Genomic DNA, 22280 nt, shown 5'->3' on the forward strand with positions numbered 1-22280 from the left:
TCCAGGCTCCAGGCCAGGGAAAGAGGAACACCAACAATTCAGCAGCATCACGGCTGCAGAAACAAACTGATTGGGGTAGGCAAACAGACCAGGCATCGCAGACTACCTGAATGTCACATTCGGGGCCAGAACCCCCAGCTAGAGAAGAGAGCTCTACAGAGAAAGAAGTCCTACCGTCTACCTACGAGTTGAAGGTCACCTGTGCATGCTTATAAACACATTCCACAAACAGAAAAACAATCTCCTGGGGGTGCGGGGGGGGGGGGGGGGAATGCATACATATGTATATATGTATATATGTGTGTATATATATATATGTATGTGTGTTGTATGTATATTCCTGGCCAAGAATATTTGGTGAAAAGAACATGCCCAGCACACAGCAGAAATGCCATCTGCACTTCTATGTTTACTACAGCACTGTTCACAGTACCCAGAATCTGGAAACAACCTGAAAGCCCAAGAACAGACGACTGGATAAAGAAATTGTAGTACAACTACACAATGGAATCAGAGGCAGCTGTTAGGAAAAATGGAGTCATGAAATTTGCTTATAAATAAATGGAGGGACATGGAGAGTCCCATGCTGAGTGATTTCACTAGAAGGAGAACGACAGGACATACAATGACTGCATTCATCTGTGGGATAAAAAATAAAAACAAAATACATAGCATGAGACTAATACCCAAGGACAGTAGACACAAGGGCCAGGAGGACTGGTCCATGGTTGGCGCATGCCAGGAGTAATTCCTGAGCACAGAACCAGGAGCAACTCCTGAGTCCTACTGGGTGTGGCCCCAAAACAAAACCAAAAACCAAGGATGACTTCAGCGTCCACTCGTCTGCTACTAAGCAAATGAAGGCACAGCGGGATCTTCAACAAGCTGAGAGAACGCAAAATCCACCTCCGGTCCATACCCAGGCGCAACAGGCTCCCCGCAGTCTCCCTGGCACGGACAGAGAACAGAGACGTCGCCCAGGTAACGCGGGGGCCTGCAGTGAAGTCCTGCCTGCAAGGCCAACAGGCTTCCAACAAGGGTCCCCAGGAGAGACATCCACAAAAGCATGTCCCAGACAACAGCCGGAAGGAAAGAGCACTGGAAACTCACTACTCGGGTGGGTCTCGCCAAGCACAGGAGGCTGTGGCAGAAGGGCACAGAGGGACGCGAGAGCCATCTCCGAACTCGTGGGAGCTCTTCTACCTTGACTCCTACGTGTTTTATGAGGCAGAGCAGAGGCTGTGCGGTGGAGGCACAGAAAGGAGTCCAAACCGAGGCTTGCCAGAATGACCACACAGCAGCCCCCTGAACCTGTGAGCAGGAACCAGCGTGTTCCACTTCAATGGACGTTATTAGGAACAAATGAATCGGAAAAGTGGGAGAGATCACAATAAAAAAAACTCACAAACCACATACCTTAAAATGCCAAAAATAGTAATACCAAAAGGGATGTCGGGAATATGCAAGTTATACATTGATAAGGGCCAAAAGAGTCATTCCAGGGGCCGAGTACATACATTGGTCTGAGGCCCTGAACCCTCTGGCTGCCTGAGCACTGCAGGGGCAACCCCCAAGCACAAGACTGGGAATAGACCCCCAGCACTGCCCAGGAGTGGCCCCCAAACCAAAAATAATTATTATTAATATATACATATATATGTAGATGAATCTTTCATAATTCACTGTCATTAAACATACACAAGTCTCTTACTTAAAAATTATCCAAACTGCATACAAACACACAGACCACACAAGGTCACTAGAGAGAAATGTAACCAAATGTTCCGGGGGGGGATCCTTATTCAGAATTAAGTTTTAGGGGAGCCCAAAGTTATACTCAGGGTCTACCTACACTCTGCCAGGGGTCAGCTCCTCCACGCCCCCCACAACCTCCTCATTGTTCAATGGCCAACGGCAGGTACAGGATGGACAAGGCAGAGGGGGCTAGAACTGCTTCTCGGGATGCCTGAGGTTCAGTACCCAGCGCTGTAGGGCTGTGGGGCACGTTTTCTCCAGCACCGTCAGAAGCTTCATGGTAGGTAGGCCAGGCAGTGGAAGTGGCTATCTGGCCAGGTCAAAGACTACAGGACAGAGGTCTCAGCCACCAAACTGCGATGACAAACACTTAAAGGGTCTGGCACAAGCATGGACAAGGAGGAGAGTAGGAGGGAAGGAGAGGCTGGTGGGCCCCGAAAGGCACCCTTAACTCCTACTATGTCCTGGGCACAGCCCAGAGTCGGGCTCCTTTAAGCAAGCCAGCCCAAGGCCGGCCAAAACACTTAATGCCAATCCACTATGAGTCCACACCGCACCTTCTCTCCACATGTGGGACAACTGCAATGCGATTAATTTAACGCAGGCAAAAAGATGGTCTCCGGGGTGTCCGTCAAGTGAAAACATATGATTTATCTTGGTAAACGTTCACGTTTTCTGTCATTCTGTCTTTATTTCCTCTTTCCTTTCTGCTGCTTATAAATGAAATCTGATCATTTCCGTTATGGTTTAATTTTAAGTAACTTTTATACTGTCTGCTCTTAAAGCCCTTACAGTTTAAAGGAGAAATAAAAAAAAAAAAATTCGACAATTAAAACCCCAAGCTAAAATGCACAACACATTTCCCCATTTGGTTGCCCTGGCAGACGGGGAGTAATGATCATAATTTCATCTGTGTTTGGCTCTAAACACCTCAGATGCATTTCATCGTGGCACGACAGTCCTGAATTCCAAAGCCATCAGACGGCGGGCCGTCGGCACATGCTCGGCCCAGAGACGTTTCCCAGGCCCCACAGACACATCCTACAACCGTCCTTGTAAGAGCAAAGAAGTGACTAATAAATCTCATTTTCCTGCCTTCTGACTTTCCATCACATCAGGCCTGGAAGGACACACAATTAGCCTACCACTGCTAAACCAAGGCTGTGTAGTGTGAGTGTGTGTGTGCGTGTGTGGTGTGTGTGTCAAAGTAAACGCATGAGTGTGTGTGCACAAGCGCCAGTGTGTGCAGAAGTGTGAGTGTGTATGTGTGAGTGTGTGCAAATGGGTAAGTGTGTGTTTGAAGAAGGGTGTGTTTGAGTAAGAGTGAGTGTGCTGAAGTGTGTGTTTGTGCAAGTGCGTGTGTGTGTGTGTGCACGAGTGAGTCCGTCTTCTCCCACACATTGTTTTCAAACACTGCTATCCCTTCTTCCTCGCCAACATGAAACTTTCCAACATTTCCACTCCTTGGTGCCTTCTTCAACTTTTCCCCGTTCCATAAGGTTGTTTATCTCACTTCTGCATTTCCTGATCAATGTCTAGTATTGCCTTCCCAGGAACTCAATATAAAAGTCTTCTGTTTTCTATCAGAGTCAGCCTAGTTGTTTATTGCTTCAAGAATAAGTTATGTTTCATAATCTACCATGGGGCCAGAGACTCGGCACAGCAGGTAGGGCACTTGCCTTGGGCACTTAAAAATTATCCAAACTGCATACAAACACACAGTATTAAGCAAATTCCGTGATGGAAAGGGCCAGAAAAACTGCAGGATGAAGGAGGGGTGGGAAGCAGTGGGATTCTGCTCCTCACGACCCAGAGAGAGGTCTGGCCAGCCAGATTCACGTGCACAGTAAAAAAACTGCAATGACAGGGGAAATCTCTCCAAGAGCTACTCCACACGAAGGCTCCTGTGTCACCGTGTACTGCGTAAAAGTCCTCACAAGGGGCTACACAGCCCCCCAGTCACCTCAGCCCTGGGGCCCACACTCTCCTCGTGAGCTCTTGAGTTTTCACATAACACATGAAGGAAGAGCAATAATTTAGACAGAAAGCATAGGGGAGACTCACATCCAGGGCAAACTGGAACAGACGACAGCACCAGTGAGCGGAGTGAGCTGGAAGGGAAGGATGGCGTTCAGGTCACAGCTTGAGAAGAGAACAAAGAAGCCAAATGTCTTTGGGGAGATTGGAAATAGCAGAGACAGAGATTCCTGACCTCAGAGGTGTGTCATTCCAGACCTCAGAGGTGTGTCATGTGACCAAAGGTGAACCCATAAGATAAACTCACAAAGGAAAAAACTACGTTAAAAAAAAAATTTGTTTTAAGTGGAGAAATACAGAAAACAGAAAACATAAGGTGTTTATGAGCGGGAGAAGAACAAGTAAACTAGTCAGAGGAAAGTCAGGAAGCCACGGAGAAGAATCATCACAAATCAGATTTGCAACTATGAGAAGAAACACATTTTCTCTGCCAGGTGAGGACAAACAACCTGCCCTGTGAGAGAATCTCGTGAGACAGAGAAGGCCTGAGACAGAACAAAGGCTGAGAAAGCCACGAGGGTCAAGGACGGGGGGCCAAATGTGGATTTACAGGAGCCATAAAAAGCATGAAATGGGCCATGCTCAGAAGTCAGACAGAAATTAACAGGGGAGAGAAGAAAATTCCCCTCTGAGCTAGAAGCAAAAAGAATGTAAAAATAATCATCAAATGAGATGATGGTGAGTATCTGTATGCAGTCCTTCCAACACTCACAGAATTTCAGCCTACTCTGAAAGCAGATGGGGGCTGGAGCGATAGCACAGTGGCAGGGCGTTTGCCTTGCACGCAGCCAACATGGCCAACCCGAGTTCGATTCCTCCGCCCCTCTCAGAGAGCCCGGCAAGCTACCGAGAGTATCTCGCCCGCACGGCAGAGCCTGGCAAGCTCCCCGTGACGTACTCGATATGCCAAACACAGTAACAACAAAGTCTCCAATGGAGATGTTACTGGGCCCGCTCGAGCAAATTGATGATCAACGGGAGGACAGTGACAGTGACTAAAAGCAGATGTGATCATCTATAAAATCATCTGTAAACATAGCTGCACAAGGGCTGGTCTGCAGCTCAGTAACACAGCACTGACTTGCCAAGCACGAGTGAGGTCCTGGGCTCAACTCCCAACACAACAAAGAAAAAGGGGAAAAAGGGGGGGGGGGGGGGAAGATGACTAACATAAACCAGAGAGGACACATCCCAGAGTCACTGCCATGGGAGCAAGGCCCCACTATGAGGCTTCACCACGGTCACGGTCACGGTCACAGTCCTCCCGTTATTCATCGATTTGCTCGAGCGGGCCCAGTAACGTCTCCATCATGAGACTTGTTGTTACTGTGTTTGGCATCTCGAATACGTCACGGGGAGCTTGCCAGGCTCTGCCATGCGGGTGAGATACTCTCAGTAGCTTGCCAGGCTCTCCGAGAAGGGCAGAGGAATCAAACTCGGGTCGGCCATGTTGGCTGCGTGCAAGGCAAACGCCTTACCCGCTGTGCTATCGCTCCAGCCCACCACTATCCTCAGAAGAGCTAAAAGCACAGCCCCTGAAACTCATCAGCCCAGTTGTAAAGATACTAGACTTCCTGCAGTGCACAGCCACATATGCAGCCACCTATCCAAATTCCGTAATACTGACGGTCCAGCAGGGGCACAGCAAATTAGATGGGAAAATAACATAGAAGCCAACTAAGTTCAATGAAAACAATAACAATAACACAGAAGGCTCAACTAGTAACACACGGCTTAGGAAATTCTCAGATAACAACTTAAATGACCCCATGGTGAGATTTAAGGATTTCCACAAATTTTCTTTTGCTGAAATGTTTTTTGATAATCCCATTAGCCATTTCATTGCAACATCCGATACAAAATAAATTATTTTGTGGCTGCTAAGAGGGCAGGCTTGGGGGGTAGCTGGGAAAACTGGGGAAAACAGTGGAGGGAAGGTCACACGGGTGGTGGGATTGGTACTGGAACACTGAATGCCTGTAACCACTGTATAATGAACAACTTTGCACACTACGGCATTCAAATAAAATAATTTTAGAAAAGACCAAAGAGGACAAGGAAAATTTAGAAAGGAACCCTAAGTTCAGGTCAGGAACTCTGGCTTTCTCAAAAGTCTCACACCAGAATGCAAATCACGTCCAGAGAAATAGTGCATGGGGTAAAGCACTTGCCTTGCACGCTGCTGACTGGGGTTCAAAGCCCAGTACCCCACATGGTCCCCCAAACCCCACCAGGACTGATTCCCTAAGTCCTGAGTCGGGAGTAAATCCCTCCCACCCACCCACCCTCTACCATGAAAACCAAAATGATGCAACCGCATTTACCCACTTATGAAGGTGCAAGAGCCCGCTTATAAAGATCAGAGTCCGAAACTCTCCTTCTGACTTCCAGCTCCGGGAGTTTGCAAGCTTGCAGGCGACTTCTCTTCTGCTCAAAGAGACTGAGCTATACTCTGCAGTAGCAATAGCAGCAGGAGATAAACTTGACTATTCTCGAGGATACAACGAAGGGGCATTGAGCCTGGTGACAATCTTGTGTGACCATGATCACTGGCCCTCTCAAGACTTCCCCATCCCAAACTCGAACCCTCACTCAGGAAGCAGCATCCACCCACCACACCCTCACACACGTCGTGGAAGCACTTGTCTACTTCCTTTTCCATGAAACTGCCCAATCTAGGCAGCTCGTGTCCGTGGGGCACCAATCCATATGTGTCCTTTGGTGTCTGACTTCTTGCCCTCACCATAATTTCAAGATTCGCCCGGGGTTCAGCAGATATCTCGATTCCACTCCCCCTCGAGGCTGAGTAACGGGCCACTCTGGCCCATCCCGTCATCTTTCAGGGAGTAGGGCGGCTCCCTCCTCCGAGCTCTGGCAGAGGAGAGGATGACTAACTCAGTCCCTGGTGGACCTGGGTGCTGAGTCTTTTAATCTCACTCAACTCAACCTGCGATATATAAGAAGTGAGAAACAGAAGGGTGGGCTGTGGCGAAGGCAGGCCCGCATGCAGGCCAGGTGCGGGCAGGACACACGGAGGCAGCGTTCAGTGGACCAGGAGCCACCTCCCCAGGCTCTTCTGGGATGACGGGCAGAGGATGGGGGATGGGTAGCTCCCTGTTGTTGAGCAATCTCTCCCTTTACGGCTTAGTTGTAGTCGTTCTTACGGCTGCAGACTCGGTCATCAGAGTTCCATCATCCTAGTCTCCTCACGGACTTCAAAGTCTCCAGAGTCTGTTTTCCTCCTTGTCTTCTTGTTGTCTTCTCTTTGTTGCTGTGCTCTCTTTTTATCTTCTTCCTTTGTGCTCTGCTCCTATGTGTGCCATTGTGCTCTTCTCTTAAGTCCTCTGTCTACTGTCCACGCTGTTGTTCTCTGTCTCGTAAGTCCTCTGTCTTCCATCCATGTCGTTGTATTCTCCTTCCGTTTCTGTCTCTCTCTGTGTGTCTCGTGGTCTCTAGTCTGCTGCCACCGTCGTCTTCTTCAGTCTCTGGTCTCTTCTTCTTCCGACCCCTGCTAACCCTGGGACCATGTAACCTCGTAACTTCCTAACGACCTTCTGACCATCTGACTTCCTGACCCCCTGATGACTGACTTCGGTGACTGACCACACCCCAGCCCCTTACAGCACAGTTTATATAGAAATCATGTAGGGTGGGGATACAAAGGTTGAACATTAACAAATCAAAGAGAGGTAAGGCCATTCCTCCAGGAGATCAACTCAAACAAACTATACAAACACTATCCTCCTGTTGTTCATTGATTTTCTCGAGCGAGCCCAGTAACGTCTCCATTGTGAGACTTTGTTGTTACTGTGTTTGGCATATCGAATACGTCATGAGTAGCTTGCCAGGCTCTGCTTGCCAGGCTCTCCGAGAGGGGTGGAGGAATCGAACTTGAGTTGGCCATGTTGGCTGCATGCCGCTGTAAGAGTAGCATGGAGATCAACTCAAGGACAAAAATCTCATCTAAGGAGATTACTCCAGATAACCAGGAGATCCGCTCAAGGGCGGGATTCCATTCAGGGTGTGTTGCTTTCTTCTTTCCTCAGCTAGTAACCCACCTAAATAGTTGTGGTAAATTTACTTCTTATAATATTTCTAGCAATGTCACTTTGTATGAACACAGTAAGAGGTATACCAAGCTTAAAGTTTGGTTCTCCTTGAGGACATCTCACCATATATTCCAGACCACAGTCCTCAGGCCGGGTGAGTTTTCCTAACCCCAGCAGGGTCCTTATTCGGTTGCCTCTTTTGGGTGATGACAGAGTCTGTCCATGATCGTGCTCTTAACTTAGTGTTAAGTATGACGGCACTTGGCCTGACCCATTTCGATGCGAGGGTCGCTCGCATCTTGCCCTGGATCCGTCAGTCCCTCGGTGGGACCCCACTCTTGGAGTGCTGGGAACTAAGGGCAACTAAGCCAAATAAAAACAAATGCCCAGGAGTAAATATTATCCTGGAATCACTTAACTCCCGTGTTGCATAGCATAGCATCAATTGTCTTCCTGTGTCTATACAAAAAGGATATGGTAAATAAACCATACAAATGACATAAAAGAAAGAGAAAAGCAATAGAGGATTATTCGTTGTGCCTCAGTTGCTCTGCTGTAGGAATGGCTCAATAAACCTTAAGTTCCCTATGGGCACAGCAAAGTGTTATCCAACACCTGGGTATCTACCTACGAGTGGACTTGGCCCCGGCAGGACACTCTGGTCCCCACGGCAACTGATAGCCCCGTTTCACGCTCCCTGGAGCGATGCTCACAGTTTCCAGCTGTCACCCTCACCAACACTCGGCACTGCCTGGGGGTCTGCGCGCGTGCCCTCTGTGTAGCAGCTCTCCTGCGGGGGAGTCGAGCGGCGTCTCGTTGCTGTTTTGGTTTGCATTTCCCTGACGACTTGTTTCTGTAGAACATCTACCTTTCTGTGGGCTTTTAGTATTACTCTTCTAGCCATTTTTCACGTGGGTGTGTTTTGGCTAAAGACTTAAGAGAGACCAAGGCAGGCTTCCTACGTTGGGAAGTGCAGTGTAGTCGGGAGTAAGGAGAATTGGAGGCAGGGGATGGGTTCCTCTTGGTTTCCTGGGGAAACACTAACTCACGGGACGCACCCGGAGCAGAGATTTGGCAGAAGAGGAAAAGTTTCCAACTCTGCAAGAAAAATAAAGGTTTCTTCTCCAATAAGCACCTGACTTCAGTGCTGGCGTCCTTTTCTCTTCCAGCAGATCTCCTGATCACTAAAGCACTGTTTGTTGCTTGGTTACTAATAGCAACCGCTGGGCCTTAGCTGTTATTGCTGCTATGAGCTGGGCTCTTGGCTTCATCTTACATACAACGTCTCACTTGGAAGTAAGTTCTAGTCCTTGGTCCTGCCAGTTTCATCTGAAATATTATTAGAAAGACACTGGTGTTTAAAAACACTTGAAAGGTTGGTCCTGCAAAATGCCACTATTAAACAGCGTCCAAAAGTCTCAAAGTCAGTCTTAAGCAATGAACCTTTTCTAAGATACAAAGTAATGAAGCTGATCTTTCATCTACAATAGCCAATCATCTTTCCTACTTCCACCCAAGAAGTCCATCTGACCTCAGATTAATAAAATTTGAGGATTACTTGTTCTGCTCCCCTTTGCTTCTAAAAGGGCAAGCTTTTGTTTTTGTTTTTGTTTTTATTTTTTTCTTCAGTATTTGATAAGTGTTTAGCTCTAAAATAAAACTGGTCCAACTCTTGTTTGCTTCTGGTTTGGAGTCACACTCCGAGGTACTTGGGGTCTATCTGGCTCTGTGCTCTGGGGTCACTCCTGGAGGGTCTGAAAGTCAACATGTGGGGTGGGGGATGGAACCCCAATGTCCCCCATTCTACCATTGCTCTCCCATATACCTCCTTCAATTTTTTTTAACCAGCATCTGAGTGAAAGCAACATTTTATCACCCCAGAAAGTTAGAAGTTTAGTCCAAAAAAGTCACATTTTGAAACACTTCAGAAACTATTTTAAGAACAAAGTTTGCCAATCACCAAAGCACTTGATCTTCAGAGCCCAAAGTGAAGACAGTACATTGTTTCTTTCTGGTTCCTAGTCTGCACCCAGCCTCCCTCCGGGCTTACCCTTGCTTCCACAGGCAGGGATCCCGCCTGGCAGTGTTCAGGGGACCCACCACGCGGTGCCAGGATCAAAGCAGGGTCATCCACCAGCAAGAGAAGCGCCTCAACCCCAAGGGAAGATAGTAATTTTTTACCGCTGCCGGGGAAGTGAGCTCGCATGGGGGAAAAAGTTTGTAACCTGGCCAGAGAGATAGACAGAGACAGACAGACAGACAGACAGACGCAGACACAGTGACAGAAAGGGAGGCAGAGAGACAGCGCACTCACAGAGCTGAGTGCATGCAAGGGTGAAGCCGAATTCACAAAGTTTCTCTAATCTTTGAGCTCTTTAACTCTTTCACGAGTATCAAGATTTTGTAGTACAATAGCTGAAGACTGAGGGCCCCATAATATATTTACTTTGAAAAGAAACTAAACTTTAGGGGAGACAAGTTCATTGTTGACTGGAAAAATAATTTAAAAAATTAAATGAGCCGAAATCCACCTAAGAAGGGAGACGTTGTGCAACAGGTCGACGACTTGAGAATTCCATGAAAGTCTTGTTTTTCCACTTTATCATACTGTTTCCTCTGGGGGCGGGCTCTCTGCCCGAAAGCCTGCTAAACTTATCACTTCCTGGCATAAAGAGCTCTAGAGGAAAAGAAGCAAAATTTCTTCATCCTGCACCCGTAGAATATTTCGTTTTTATTTCTGAATAATGTTTTCACTATTTCACAGGAGAAACAGCACAGCAAGTAGGACGCTTGTCAATTCGGGTTCAAGCCCAGGCACCATATGGCTCCCAGAGCCCTACCAGGAGTGACGGCTGAGCACAAAGCAGGAGTAAGCCCTGAGCATAGCTAGGTATGTATGACACACTCCCCCAAACCACGCAAAAAAAAAAAAAAAGAAGTTCTCACTAACTCTCAACTGGAAAGTGATGATTCCTCTTAATTTCTTATATCAAGACTATATAGAGTCAACAAACACTGCATTGTTTTCCTCAATCCCAAAGACAAGTCACTGCATTCCCTTCCATTATCACTAATTTCTCAAAAGACAAAAATCTGGAAAATGCAGACAACATAAACAGCGTGTTTGAAATGTCCCAACATTTTCATGGGCCAGTGAAAAAACAGATTTTAAAACTTTTAAAAGAAATACAGGGAGCTGTCTCATCATTTTCAATACAATTCATTATATTTTAAAACACCCAATAGCTATAATTATGCAATATTTCATAAATATTTTATATCAAAAAGGGAACAGAATCTTTAATTGATTAAAAATGAAAGCAGTTACTTCTTTATGAACATGCTCCCTGCCATTTAGAAAAACCCACTATGTTAAGGATTAGAGGTAATATTAGCTGCACTTAAAAACTCGTCAGTTCATCTAGTTTCCTTTGCTACTTCAAACTTCGAAGAAAAATTACAAGTCCATAAGCAAGGCGGCCTCCTGCCTTGCATCCCAAGCAGAACCCTGGTGTTAGCCGCTGATTCACTTGGATGCGAGATGCGTGCTGAAAGTAGACTATAGACCGAACGTGATGGCCACTCAATACCTCTACTGAAAACCACAACACCCTAAAGGAAAGAGAGAGCAAAAGGAATGCCCTGCCACAGAGGCGGTATGGGGCGGGGGGGGGGGGGGGGGGGGGAACGGGGCGGAGGGTTGGGCGTTGGGAGGACTACTGGGATCATTGGTGGTGGAGAATGGGCACTGGTGGAGGGTTGGGTACTCGATCATTGTATAACTGTAACCCAAGCACGAAAGTTTGTAAGTCTACAACTGTACCTCTTGGTGTTTCACTAATAAAAAATATATAAATAAATAAATAATATAAAAATCTCAAGCAGGAGCATGTCGGTGGGAGCCGCACCAGCTGCAGGGATGAGAGGGGCGCTCTGGCTATGGGGACACGCAAAACGCTCTGCCTTCGGCTCATCCGTACTGGCTTTCCCGAGCAGAGGGGACCACGGCGGGGGGAGGCCTTGGTCTGGCCGGCACGGGAGGGCCCCCTGGGCCTGACTGCTCAGCCAGGTTCACCGTGCAAGAACAGCAACTCTGGACGCTACTTCTCAGGGTTTCTCTGTCTGTGGCTCCTGTAACCTAGACTAAGGGGGAAGACTGAGAAATAGTGCCCAGTATTGGTGTCCCTTGAAAATATAATTTCTGTGGGGGCCAGAGCGACAGTACAGTGGGTAGTGCCTTTCACACGGCAGACACGGGTTCAAGCCCCGGCATCCCATATGATCCCCCAAGCACCACCGAGAGTAATTCCTGAGTGCAAAGCCAGGAGTAACTCCTGAGCATTGCTGGGTGTGACCCAAAAAGAAAAAAGGAAAAAAAAAGAAAAGAAAAGAATTTTTGCTTTGAGAAATTGAAATTCTTTCTACCTCCTTGGATTCTTTCTTTAAGAGATAAAAATAAAATCTGAAAATCAAACTGTGTTTAATGGGGTGAGGGTATGGGGAAGGTCACTGCCAGAAAGACAAAGAGCCCAAATGCCCTGCCCTTGGAGATGAGTCCAACACGCCTGCACGGGGTCAGGCGCCCTCTGAACTCCTGCTCACTTAGGTGATGCCGTGAGTCTGTGGTGATGCTCCGAAATGAAAGTCAACCCCCCGCACACCCCCTACCCCACCCCGGCACTGGGTGCTCGGGATTCAAGCCAAGGCCTCATAAGCAAACAGCTTTCCATTGAGCTATATTCCTGGCTCCTAGATTTCTAACCCTGGAATTCGGTCCGAGTGAGGGTGGGGAGGGGCAGGGGGAGGTGCACACCAGCTCAAGGCTAACTGCTCCTAGCTCTGTGCTCAGAGATCACTCCTGGTTGGAGTGGGGGACCATATGTGCTGCTAGGATAAAATCCAGGTTGACCACACGCAAATCGATTATGGTAACCCTTATACTCTGCAGCCTGAAGAACAGTTTCATACCATAGTGGCACACGGATGCTCAAAAACGGCCTCCTGTGACCTGGCCGTAACCAGGGTAGTCAACTGGCAGGTGCTGACTTTGGTTTTGGTTTGGGGGTCACACCCAGTTGTGCTAAGGGCTTCTCCTGGCTCTGTGCTCAGAGCCTGGTGGTGTTTGGGGTGTTTGGGGGACCATGCCCACGCCAGTCAGCTGCATGCGGGAAGACACTAGCCCGAAACCACCTGGGGCAGCTGTCACTGAGCAACCTGCCGAAACATCCCGCTTGGGCCACAGGCCTAGACAAACCAGAGAGAAGGAGGCATTGTCTTGAAACATTCCTTTTTTTTTGCTTTTTGGGGTCATACCCGGTGATGCACAGGGGATACTCCTGGCTCTGTACTCATGAATTACTCCTGGCGGTGCTCAGGGGACCATATGGGATGCTGGGAATCGAACCAGGGTCCGCCGCGTGGAAGGCAAACCCCCTACCCGCTGTACTATCTTTCCAGTCCCTGTCTCGCACACTCTTAAGAGATTCTGCAGGCCTCTGGAGGGAGGAGACACCCTCCCATCCATGAGATAAACTCCGTTTGGCGAGAGCCAGGGCTGTGGGCGGAGAGCAGGCACAGACCCCCAGCACCTGCCCTGCACACAGTCCACTCCGGCTTGGTCCCAGCCCCACCCAGTCCTCAAGCAGCCTGGAGAGCCCCCAGTACCCCTGGCGTGGCACAGGTAATCCCTAGAATTGCAGGGCCCAAAGCTCTGCACCCTGAGGCCCCCCTCCCTACTGTGCATTGCTGGGTGTGACCCAAAAAGCAAAAAAAGAAAAAAAGAAAAAATCTCATTGGGGGGGTGAGATTAGGGGTCCAACTGGTGAGATAAGGGGGCGACAGGAAGGAAGCAAGGTCAGAAGGGGCCAGGGTGGGGTGAAGGCCAAGAAGATGAGTGAGGAATGAGGTCAACCCCTGGCACCACCGGAGAAAAATACACACATGAAAACGAAAACAAAATGAGGTAGAACGTCTGCGTTGGAAACCTCCAGTGGATAAGCAAAACGCAGCCCTGATCACGAAGCGCTGCCGACACCGCGGGTCAGAGACGGGGAGCCACACCCCCAGACTGCCAACCCGACCCAGCCCACCTGCAGGAAATACAGAGGACACACAGGCACATCCGTCAGTGGGTAGCCACGGCAGGCCATGGGGAAACTACATTTCCCAGAGCCCAGTTCTTCAACCAGCTGGGGGAAAAAGGAACCGGCAACACACTAACCTGTTAATTACAAGTGATGAATATCAAAATCAAGTTCAAACTGCAAGGTTCCCCCAGGGCGCCCAGTCGTGCACAGTCACTGCTACGAGGGGGCAATGGAGACTGGGGGAGATCAGAGAACGGACCCAGGAAAAAGAGGCAACGTTCTGGTTCTTAACCTGCCAGGTGATGCAAGGATGCCTGCTTACACCGACTCACCAGGCCAAGCATTTTCACCAATGTTCTGTCTTGCTACAAAGATTTATTTGGGGCCCAGAGAGACAGTACATTGGGGGCATGTGGGAGGCCCAGGTCCCGTCCCCACACATCATGGTCCCCTGAGCACTCCCAGGAACGGCTCCTGGAAGCCACTAAGTATGACCCCAAATCCAAGCCAAACCAAAAATAAGATTTCTTCTTCTTCGAGTTCCCAGGACCCTGGCCGTGCCCACAGCCAAACCTCGGCGTGTTCCCATCTGCACTCACGGGCTGGGGCCTCATCAAGGCTCACTCTTTCCCCCCTCTTCCAAGGGAGCCAACTCACACCACATTTCCCGTGGACCCAATTCACTTTCTGGGGAGACAAATTCTTTTTGCTGTTGAATTTTGTCTTTTGTTTTGCTTCGTTTTGGGGAGTCACACCCAGCAATGCTCAGTCAGGGACTACTCCGAGCTCTGCACTCAGGAATTACTCCTGGCCATGCTCAGGGGGTCCTATGGGATGCGGCTAACCCAGGTGGGTCATGTGCAAGGCAAGTGCCTGCCCCGCTGGACTGTCCCTCCGGCCCCGAGACCGAAATTTTTTCCCTGGGGCTCGCACATGCAAAGCTCACGCTCCAGCCCCCTGAGCTATGGAGAGCTAGAACTCCGAGCCCCCAAACACCCACACCTGTCCCCCTCTGCAGCCTTCCCTGCTCCACCCCCCAGAGAGCCACCCCCTACCCAAAGCCGCAGGGCCAGGACTGACCCGTGCCTCTACTTCCCCACCTCGAGTCTATGGGCAAGTTCGTGGCTCACTCCAAAATAAGCCCTAGGCCGGCCTGCCACGAATTCCAGCCCAGGAGCCGCAAAATCTGCCCCGGAGTTCGGTTCCAGGCCTCTTCACAGACAGCCCCCATGCTCCAAAGCGGCGGTCAGAATCTGAACTCACTGGCTACTCTGCACCAGGGTTTGGCATTGGTCCCTTCCCAACGACTGAGCCCACGAGTAAATGAGAAAACGCTCGAGACCGGCCGCCTGTTTCTGCCATGAGCACTAGGCAGGGAGGGAAGAAAAGAAAAAAAAAAAACATTTCAGACGGACACAGGAGAAGGGGGCAGCCCAGCGGAGATGGGAGGGACCACGTGACTACAGAGAGAGCAGCGAGCACTGACCACTCCTCCTGGCTTCCTCCTTCCTCCCATACAAAACCTTCCCCTGTGGGGCCAGAGCTCCCCACTGGGCTGAGCATCCACTCCACGCAGGAGGTCAGGGTTCAAGACCCCAAGCAACCCGGGAGCCGCCCCTGAGCACCACCAGACATGGCACAAATTCAAATGGAAAATAAAAACTAGACTCAATCGCCTACCTGCATTCATGGCTGGAATTGTATGAACTCTATAGAATACTCCCAAACCCACATGCACACACTAGACATTAGAAGCATCCTAACATGAGGAATTCAATCAAAATCGAATCATCACTAATGTTAATAACTTTCCATAATTCTCACTTTCTCCAGTCATGTTTCAAGAAAAACCCTTTCATGTCTCTCTTAACAAGTTAAAGGTGATTTGTACCTAATGTTCCTGGCATCACAGGAATTGTTTTACACTCAAACATGTTTGCTTATACATACATACATACATATATATATATATGTTACTTTCCTTCACTGAATATAAGACTAGAAAAAAAACAGTTGTGATAAGACATTTCAAGCATAAAATCTCGGTTATAAGAGTGTCTAGAAATCAGAAGCATCCTAACGTGAGAAATTCAACCAAAATCACGCGCACGAGAAGAAGACAGCATTCCCATCAGACAGTGCACAGCGAAAGCGCACTCTGCTAACAGAGCTGGGCCCTTCCGGAGCACATTCTACACTAGACAGCCAAGGAGCCTCTGCCTGGCTGCCCCCTCCCAGGGCACATTTCCCTTCATGAGCTCTGCCGCCCGGAGCACGGAAGCTCCATTTTCACGTACTCCCACCAGGACACACAGAAAGTGTTCTGGACCAGATAGTATAGGGGTAGGGGCATTGCCTTGCACACAGCTGACCCAGCTCAACGCTCAGCGCCCCACAGGGTGACCCCAGCACCAGCAGGAGTGATCCCTGAGCACGGAGAGCCAGAAGGAAGCCCTGAGCACAGTTGGATGTGGCCCAAAAACAAACAAGCAAAAGGAAAGTGTTGACAATGCCGCCGCTTTTAACTAATAGCTTCCTCTCCCCTTCACTGCTTCTCTTCCGAGCATCTTTTGTTTGTTTTGCTTTTGAGCATCCTAAGTGTCTGTCCAGGCACTGCAATGCCCTACTCAAGGTCTCTGGCAATGCCACTGGGGCAAGTAGGACGTAAGAGCCATTCATGACTGTCGATAGCTACAGGCCACGGTGTTTTTACACACTGCGGGTCATAACCCACACAGGGGTTCACAGTCAGCAGTTTCAACAAAAGGCGACAGGACAAAAACAGAAATAAGACCATGGAAGAGAGTACACAGGGGCCAGGCCAGCCCTTGTCCAGGTCAGTTCCTTGTCTACCCCTCAACACTCACCTACTCTGTGGTCACTTTCTGCTCCCACTAGCAGTTTTCCTACAAAGAAACCCAATCCACACTTAACCTCCCAAAATGTAAGTGATGAATCACCATTCTCGGGGGGGCTCCCTTTCCAGAGGGCTTCCTTTTGATAGAACTTTCAAGAGCCCTGATAAGGGCTAGTGGGGGGGGGGTGTCTACCAATTCCCCTGGGACCCCACGGCAGTGGTGTGAGGGGCCATGCCCAGGGACCCTTTTTGATAACTGCCTTTGCGGGGCCACTGAGTCGATGCAAAGAGGGCAGGCAGACCTTGGGGGTGATTCCTAGAGCTGGGGGCACAGCTGACCCTCTCCCCAGGAGAGAAGCAGCACCCTGAGAAGCGGCACTCAGGGTCAGTCACAGCCTCACCCTAGCACATGGAAGAACATGACTCGAAAACCACGAGGCAGTGACACGTGTACGGGAAACAGGAGGGAGAATCTGAGACACTTCACCTGGACTGGCACTATTTGATGCCGGAGGCTAAGTGGTAACACATCAAGACTTACTGAATTCGGGCTGGAGCAATAGCACAGCAGGAAGGGCATTTGCCTTGCATGTGGCCAGCCTGGGTCTGATTCCCAGCATCCCATAGGGTCCTCCAAGCACTGCCAGGAGTAATTCCTGAGTGCAGAGCCAGGAGCAATCCCAAAGCATCTCAGAGTATGACCCCAAAAAATAAATAAATAAAAGGGAAAAAAAATATTTACTGAATAGTCCCCATCACTGGGCTCCTGTTTTGCGTTACGGTTAACCCAGGATCAATCCCTGCACCACATGTGTTCCCCTGAGCCCCGGCAGAAGGGGTCTGAGCAGAGAGCCAGAAACAAGCCCTTAGCACCACCAGGTATAGTCCAAAGACCTAAAAGAACATAAAATTTTGTACTTAAAAAAAAAAAGATGTAACAATGGCATGTACTCAAACAGCACCTACTAGTAGTACAGAGACATCTCTTAGACGAAGAACTCCAACAAGATGCTTTTGAAGCAGTATCACTGTATCACGGTCCTCCCGTTATTCATCGACTTGCTCGAGCGGGCCCAGTAACGTCTCCATTGTGAGACTGTTTTTACTGTGCTCGGCATATTGAATATGTCACAGGTAGCTCGCCGGGCTCTCCGAGAGGGGCGGAGGAATCGAACTCAGGTCGGCCATGTTGGCTGCGTGCAAGGCAAACGCCCTACCGCTGTGCTATCGCTCCAGCCCTTTGAAGCAGAGAAGAATAAAAAATATATTCCTGCAAATGAAACAGCACACACTCCTTAAGGGAATATGGAGCTGGGAGCACCGGGGCCTAGGGAGGTGCTCGGTGGCAAAGGACAAGCTTCCTCGGATCGGACCCCCGGCAATCTCGGCCAGCAACACCCACAGCCTAGACCCGTACAAAGAACAGGGAAGGGGCAGGAAAGGACAGCAGGTGAGGAACTTGCCTTGCACACACCTGGCCGGGGTTTGATCCCTGGCACCCCATACGGTCCCTTGAGCCCCCCAGAAGTGATCCCTGAGCACCACCAGATGTGCCTCCTACCCCAACCAGAAAAGGGTATCTTTGCGGGGACACTTTCTTCTGGGACAGTAACAGAATCTGGAGCTAAAGGCTGAGACAAGTGAGAGGGACCCCAACTCTAAGTAGATGAATATCCCCATTAAAAAATGAATAAGTGCACAAACATTCTTGTAAGGCTTTCTGACGGAAGGGGCAGACGGCTCAGCAAGACCCATCAGAGCTTCCCTGGCAGAACGCCACCTCCCGTGAGAGTTCTGGAGGGCAGCAAGCAGAATCAGTGAGGGAGCCAGGACCCTGCTCCTGGGCCCTGGCCCTGGGACTGACTCTGTACCCAGCACAGCCTTTCTGCTGTGAAGAGGTTTCAACAGCCCAAAAAACATCTGGGGGGAGACTGGCAATGGGTCTACCAAACAGCGCTCAGGAGTTCTGGGGCCTCCCGGTGATTCTCGGCACGCCAGGCCAGAATGCCAGGGCCTGAGGACATGAGACTGTGGAAGTGCCACCCTGACAGTGCTCTGGGGTCTCCAGGGCTGCCCCAGAGATGCCCCAGGACCATGTGGCACCGGATGTCTGGCATGTGCCTTCATCACTGTACCATCTCCTGCCCCTGAAGTCAGAACCACCGAAGCAGCCGGATCAGAGCAGAAACGTAAACCAAGCAGAACGGGGGAAACACGCACAAGGTTTCTGGCGGAACATGTGATCTGACCCGGCACAGACAGGAAACAAACAGGAGTACAAGAATGCAAGAATGAGCGCCGAGAAAGTCACCGCCACCGCGGGCGCGGGCAGGTGGCTCCGCGGCAGAGCCGGCACGACACGCAAGAACGACGGGTTCCGTCCCCACGCTCGCCCCCCTCAGGGCGAGCCATGTGGGCTCTCTGATCCCCGAGCCAGCACCCAAGTGCGTGACACAAACGCACCACAACCAGGTGTGACACCAAGGGCCAGGCAACTCATCAGCCAAAGTGTGGCTCCCGGCAAGGTGACCACGTCGCGGGGACACGGCAGTCACACCACCATGACAGCAACAGCAGAGAGAAGTGGGGTGAGCGCCAGCTGAGCAGCAGCCCCACATCACAGACTGTGCATCAGCAACCGAAGTGGGGACGTGTGAACCCCAGAGCAGTGCCTCTCCGGCAGATGATCCCAGCGGCGGGGACCCGGGGCCAGGAATGGCAGGAGGGATTTGCCAAGGACCACGGCAGAGGAACGGAACCCTGCACAGCGAGCCACCGGCAGCCCGTCCTCTTGACCAAGGGAGTGAGTGATCCTCGCCGGGCTCCGTTCCAGAAGCACAGACAACACTGAGTATATCGGGGAGCACGGCCAGTCCAACCCTCCCATTTTACAGATGAAGAAACTGAATTTAGTCCCAACAGAGGAAGCTGGTCTCAGGGCAACAAAACAGAGAGATGGAAAGTGCTAAGTCCCGGAAAACAGGATGACCTGGTATTTTAGTATCACACGGCCATGATCAGTAAGGGTAACACAAAAATCCCAGGAGAGTTACCCCTGTCCCAGCCTTCCCTGAGACCAGCTGGGCCTCAGGTCTGGCCCACTCAACAGAGATGCTCAGAGGAGTCAATGATACTCTGAAAAATGAAAACACAAGCCAGAGAGAACATACAACAGGCCGGGCTATGCCTGTGGGACACCCAGGTTCAGTGGCCAACACCACACGGCAACCCCCAGGAGCAACCCCTAATTCCCGGGCCAGGAGTAGCCCCTGAGCACCGCCGGGAATGGTCCAAGAGAAATAATAACCAGAAAGAAAACAGTTTAAGAGAGATGTCAGCATGAGGAATTATTAGCACACATTTTCTGCTCTTCAAAAATGCTGCCACTGGGGGCCGGAGAGATAGTATAGAAGGGAGGGCACTTGGCTGATTCCAGATTCAATATCTGACTCCCCACGTGGTCCCCTGAGCACTGCCAGAAGAAGATCCCTGAGTGCAGAGCCAGGAGTAAACCGTAGCACACGCGCGCACACGCGCACACACACACACACACACACACACACACACACTCTGACCTTGAATCAATGGAAGAGCCTTTGGCAAAAACAAGTCTGTGAAAGGTGCAGGCACCACAATGAAAAATCAAAGTGCTCATGGAATTGTGACAGCGAGAGAAAAGCGAATTCCCCTGACACATGGGGTTCCCTGCCCACAACAACCAGGGGGCAGGAGGGAGAGAGATGGATGGAGCTCCGGGGTCAACCAGTGGAAATCGCTTCTTGGCTTCAGAGCTGATCCCCTTACAGCCTGTTGCCCCCCAAACAGTAAAGGTGGGGGGTCGCGCTTCCTATCTTCCTCTATGGTGCTGAAACCTGGTAGGCCCGTCAACAGCAGCAGAGAGGCATCTTGGTGGCTCTGTGTGACAACAGGCCTCCTTGGGGAACCCCTCCACACGCCTCTTCCATTCCACCTGAACAGGTGGTGTCCAGGCCTCCGGGTCACGATTCACAGTCGCTCCCCCGGTGCCCACCTGACTCCAGCACACCTGGTGCCTCCATGGTGCCTCTTCTGGGGGTAGGGGGTGTGGGGAGGTGGGGGTCAGACCCGGTGAACAATCCGACTGGCACGTGGGAGCGAGCCTGTGGGATGCCCATGCCCGTGAGGGGGCCCGAAATGCACCGTGCACCGAGCTCGCGAGGGTGATCGATCCCAGGGCGCAGAGCCGAAGCACCTGGCCTCCAGGGCCAACACGCGCCAGTAGGAAAATGCCAAAATAGGGTTTTGGACATCTTATTATCCCATTCCTACTTTGGACAACCTGGCAGGCTACCAAATGTGACCTGCCCACACGGCAGAGTCTGGCAAACTCCCCGTGTTGTACCCAAGATGCCAAATACCAGTAACAAGGATGGGTCTCATTCTCCTAGCCCTGAAAGAGCCTTGAATGTGGCACTTTTTAAAAAAATCTCAGGGCTAGGACGAAGGAGACGTCACTGGGGCCCGGTCGAGGCAATCCACGAACAACAGGATGGTCATGGTCGTGATGGTCATTTGTCCCCTAGATCAACAGAGAAAGCTGAAGAAGAACAGTGCCTGGGGGTGGGGTTCTCATTTAACGCAAATTTTCTTAGAATTCGGGGGCCGGGGGTGGGGGCAGGAGCACCTGTCAGCGGGCAGCGTCCAGGGCGACTTTTGCAAGCGGCTGGGCCTGCCACGGGCCAGCACGCGCCCGCCCGCTGCCCACTCGGGATCGGGGCAGCAAAGGCCCCGCGAGCTGGAAGGACCCGCAGCCCGCCGGTCCCGCCGCCCGCCCGGCCCCCGCGCCTGGCCCGGCCCTGCCCGCCGGCCCCGGCCGCCGCGTGGACACCGCGGCCGCCTCCCGCCCCGGCGCGCCCGCAGGCCCCGCAGCTCCCGCCCGGCCTCGCCGGCCCGCGCCGACCCGGGACCCCGTACCTCTTGGGCGCGGGCGGCTGCTCCATGGCGAGGGCCGGGAGGGGGTCCGGCGGGCGGGCGGCGAGGGCCTGGCGACCACCGGCGGCCGAGCCCGAACTCCAGGAACTGGCCCGACTTTCGCGTAACTCGGCCGAGGATCCCCGCCCGGCGCGCGCCGCAGCTCCCGGCCCGCCCCGCCCCCGGCCCCGCGCGCGGAGGGGGCGTGGCCGGGGGCGGGGGCGGGGCCGGCGGCGGGAGTGGGCGTGGTTCACGTCTGCGGAGGGCGTGGTTGGCGCCGGGAGGGGCGGGGCTGGCTGCGGGAGCGGGCGTGGGGGACGGCCGGAGAGGGCGTGGTCGGCGCCGGGAGGGCGGGGCTGGCTCCCGGAGGGGCGGGGCTGGCGGGAGGGGGCGGGCTCCGAACGGGAGGGGCGGGGCTGGCTGCCGGAGTGGGCGTGGGGGACGGCCGGAGAGGGCGTGGTCGGCGCCGGGAGGGCGGGGCTGGCTCCCGAGGGGCGGGGCTATCGGGAGGGGCGGGGCCGGCCGCAGCCCAGCCACGGCGGGCGG

General features: G+C 51.6%; 1 protein-coding gene across 1 annotated transcript in view; it reads right to left on the reverse strand.

Annotated features, from left to right (window-relative positions):
- The window catches only part of STK3 (serine/threonine kinase 3), a 212211-nt gene extending 190351 nt beyond the window's left edge, over positions 1-21860 (reverse strand). The window contains exon 1 of the mRNA XM_056124934.1: positions 21738-21860. Coding sequence (XP_055980909.1) covers positions 21738-21763 — 26 coding nt within the window. The 5' untranslated portion in view covers positions 21764-21860. The remainder of the gene's footprint in view (positions 1-21737) is intronic.
- Positions 21861-22280: the final 420 nt, after the last annotated feature.

This window comes from Sorex fumeus, unplaced genomic scaffold (assembly GCF_029834395.1).
Source record: "Sorex fumeus unplaced genomic scaffold, SorFum_2.1 ptg000053l, whole genome shotgun sequence".
NCBI classification, from domain to species: Eukaryota; Metazoa; Chordata; class Mammalia; order Eulipotyphla; family Soricidae; genus Sorex; species Sorex fumeus.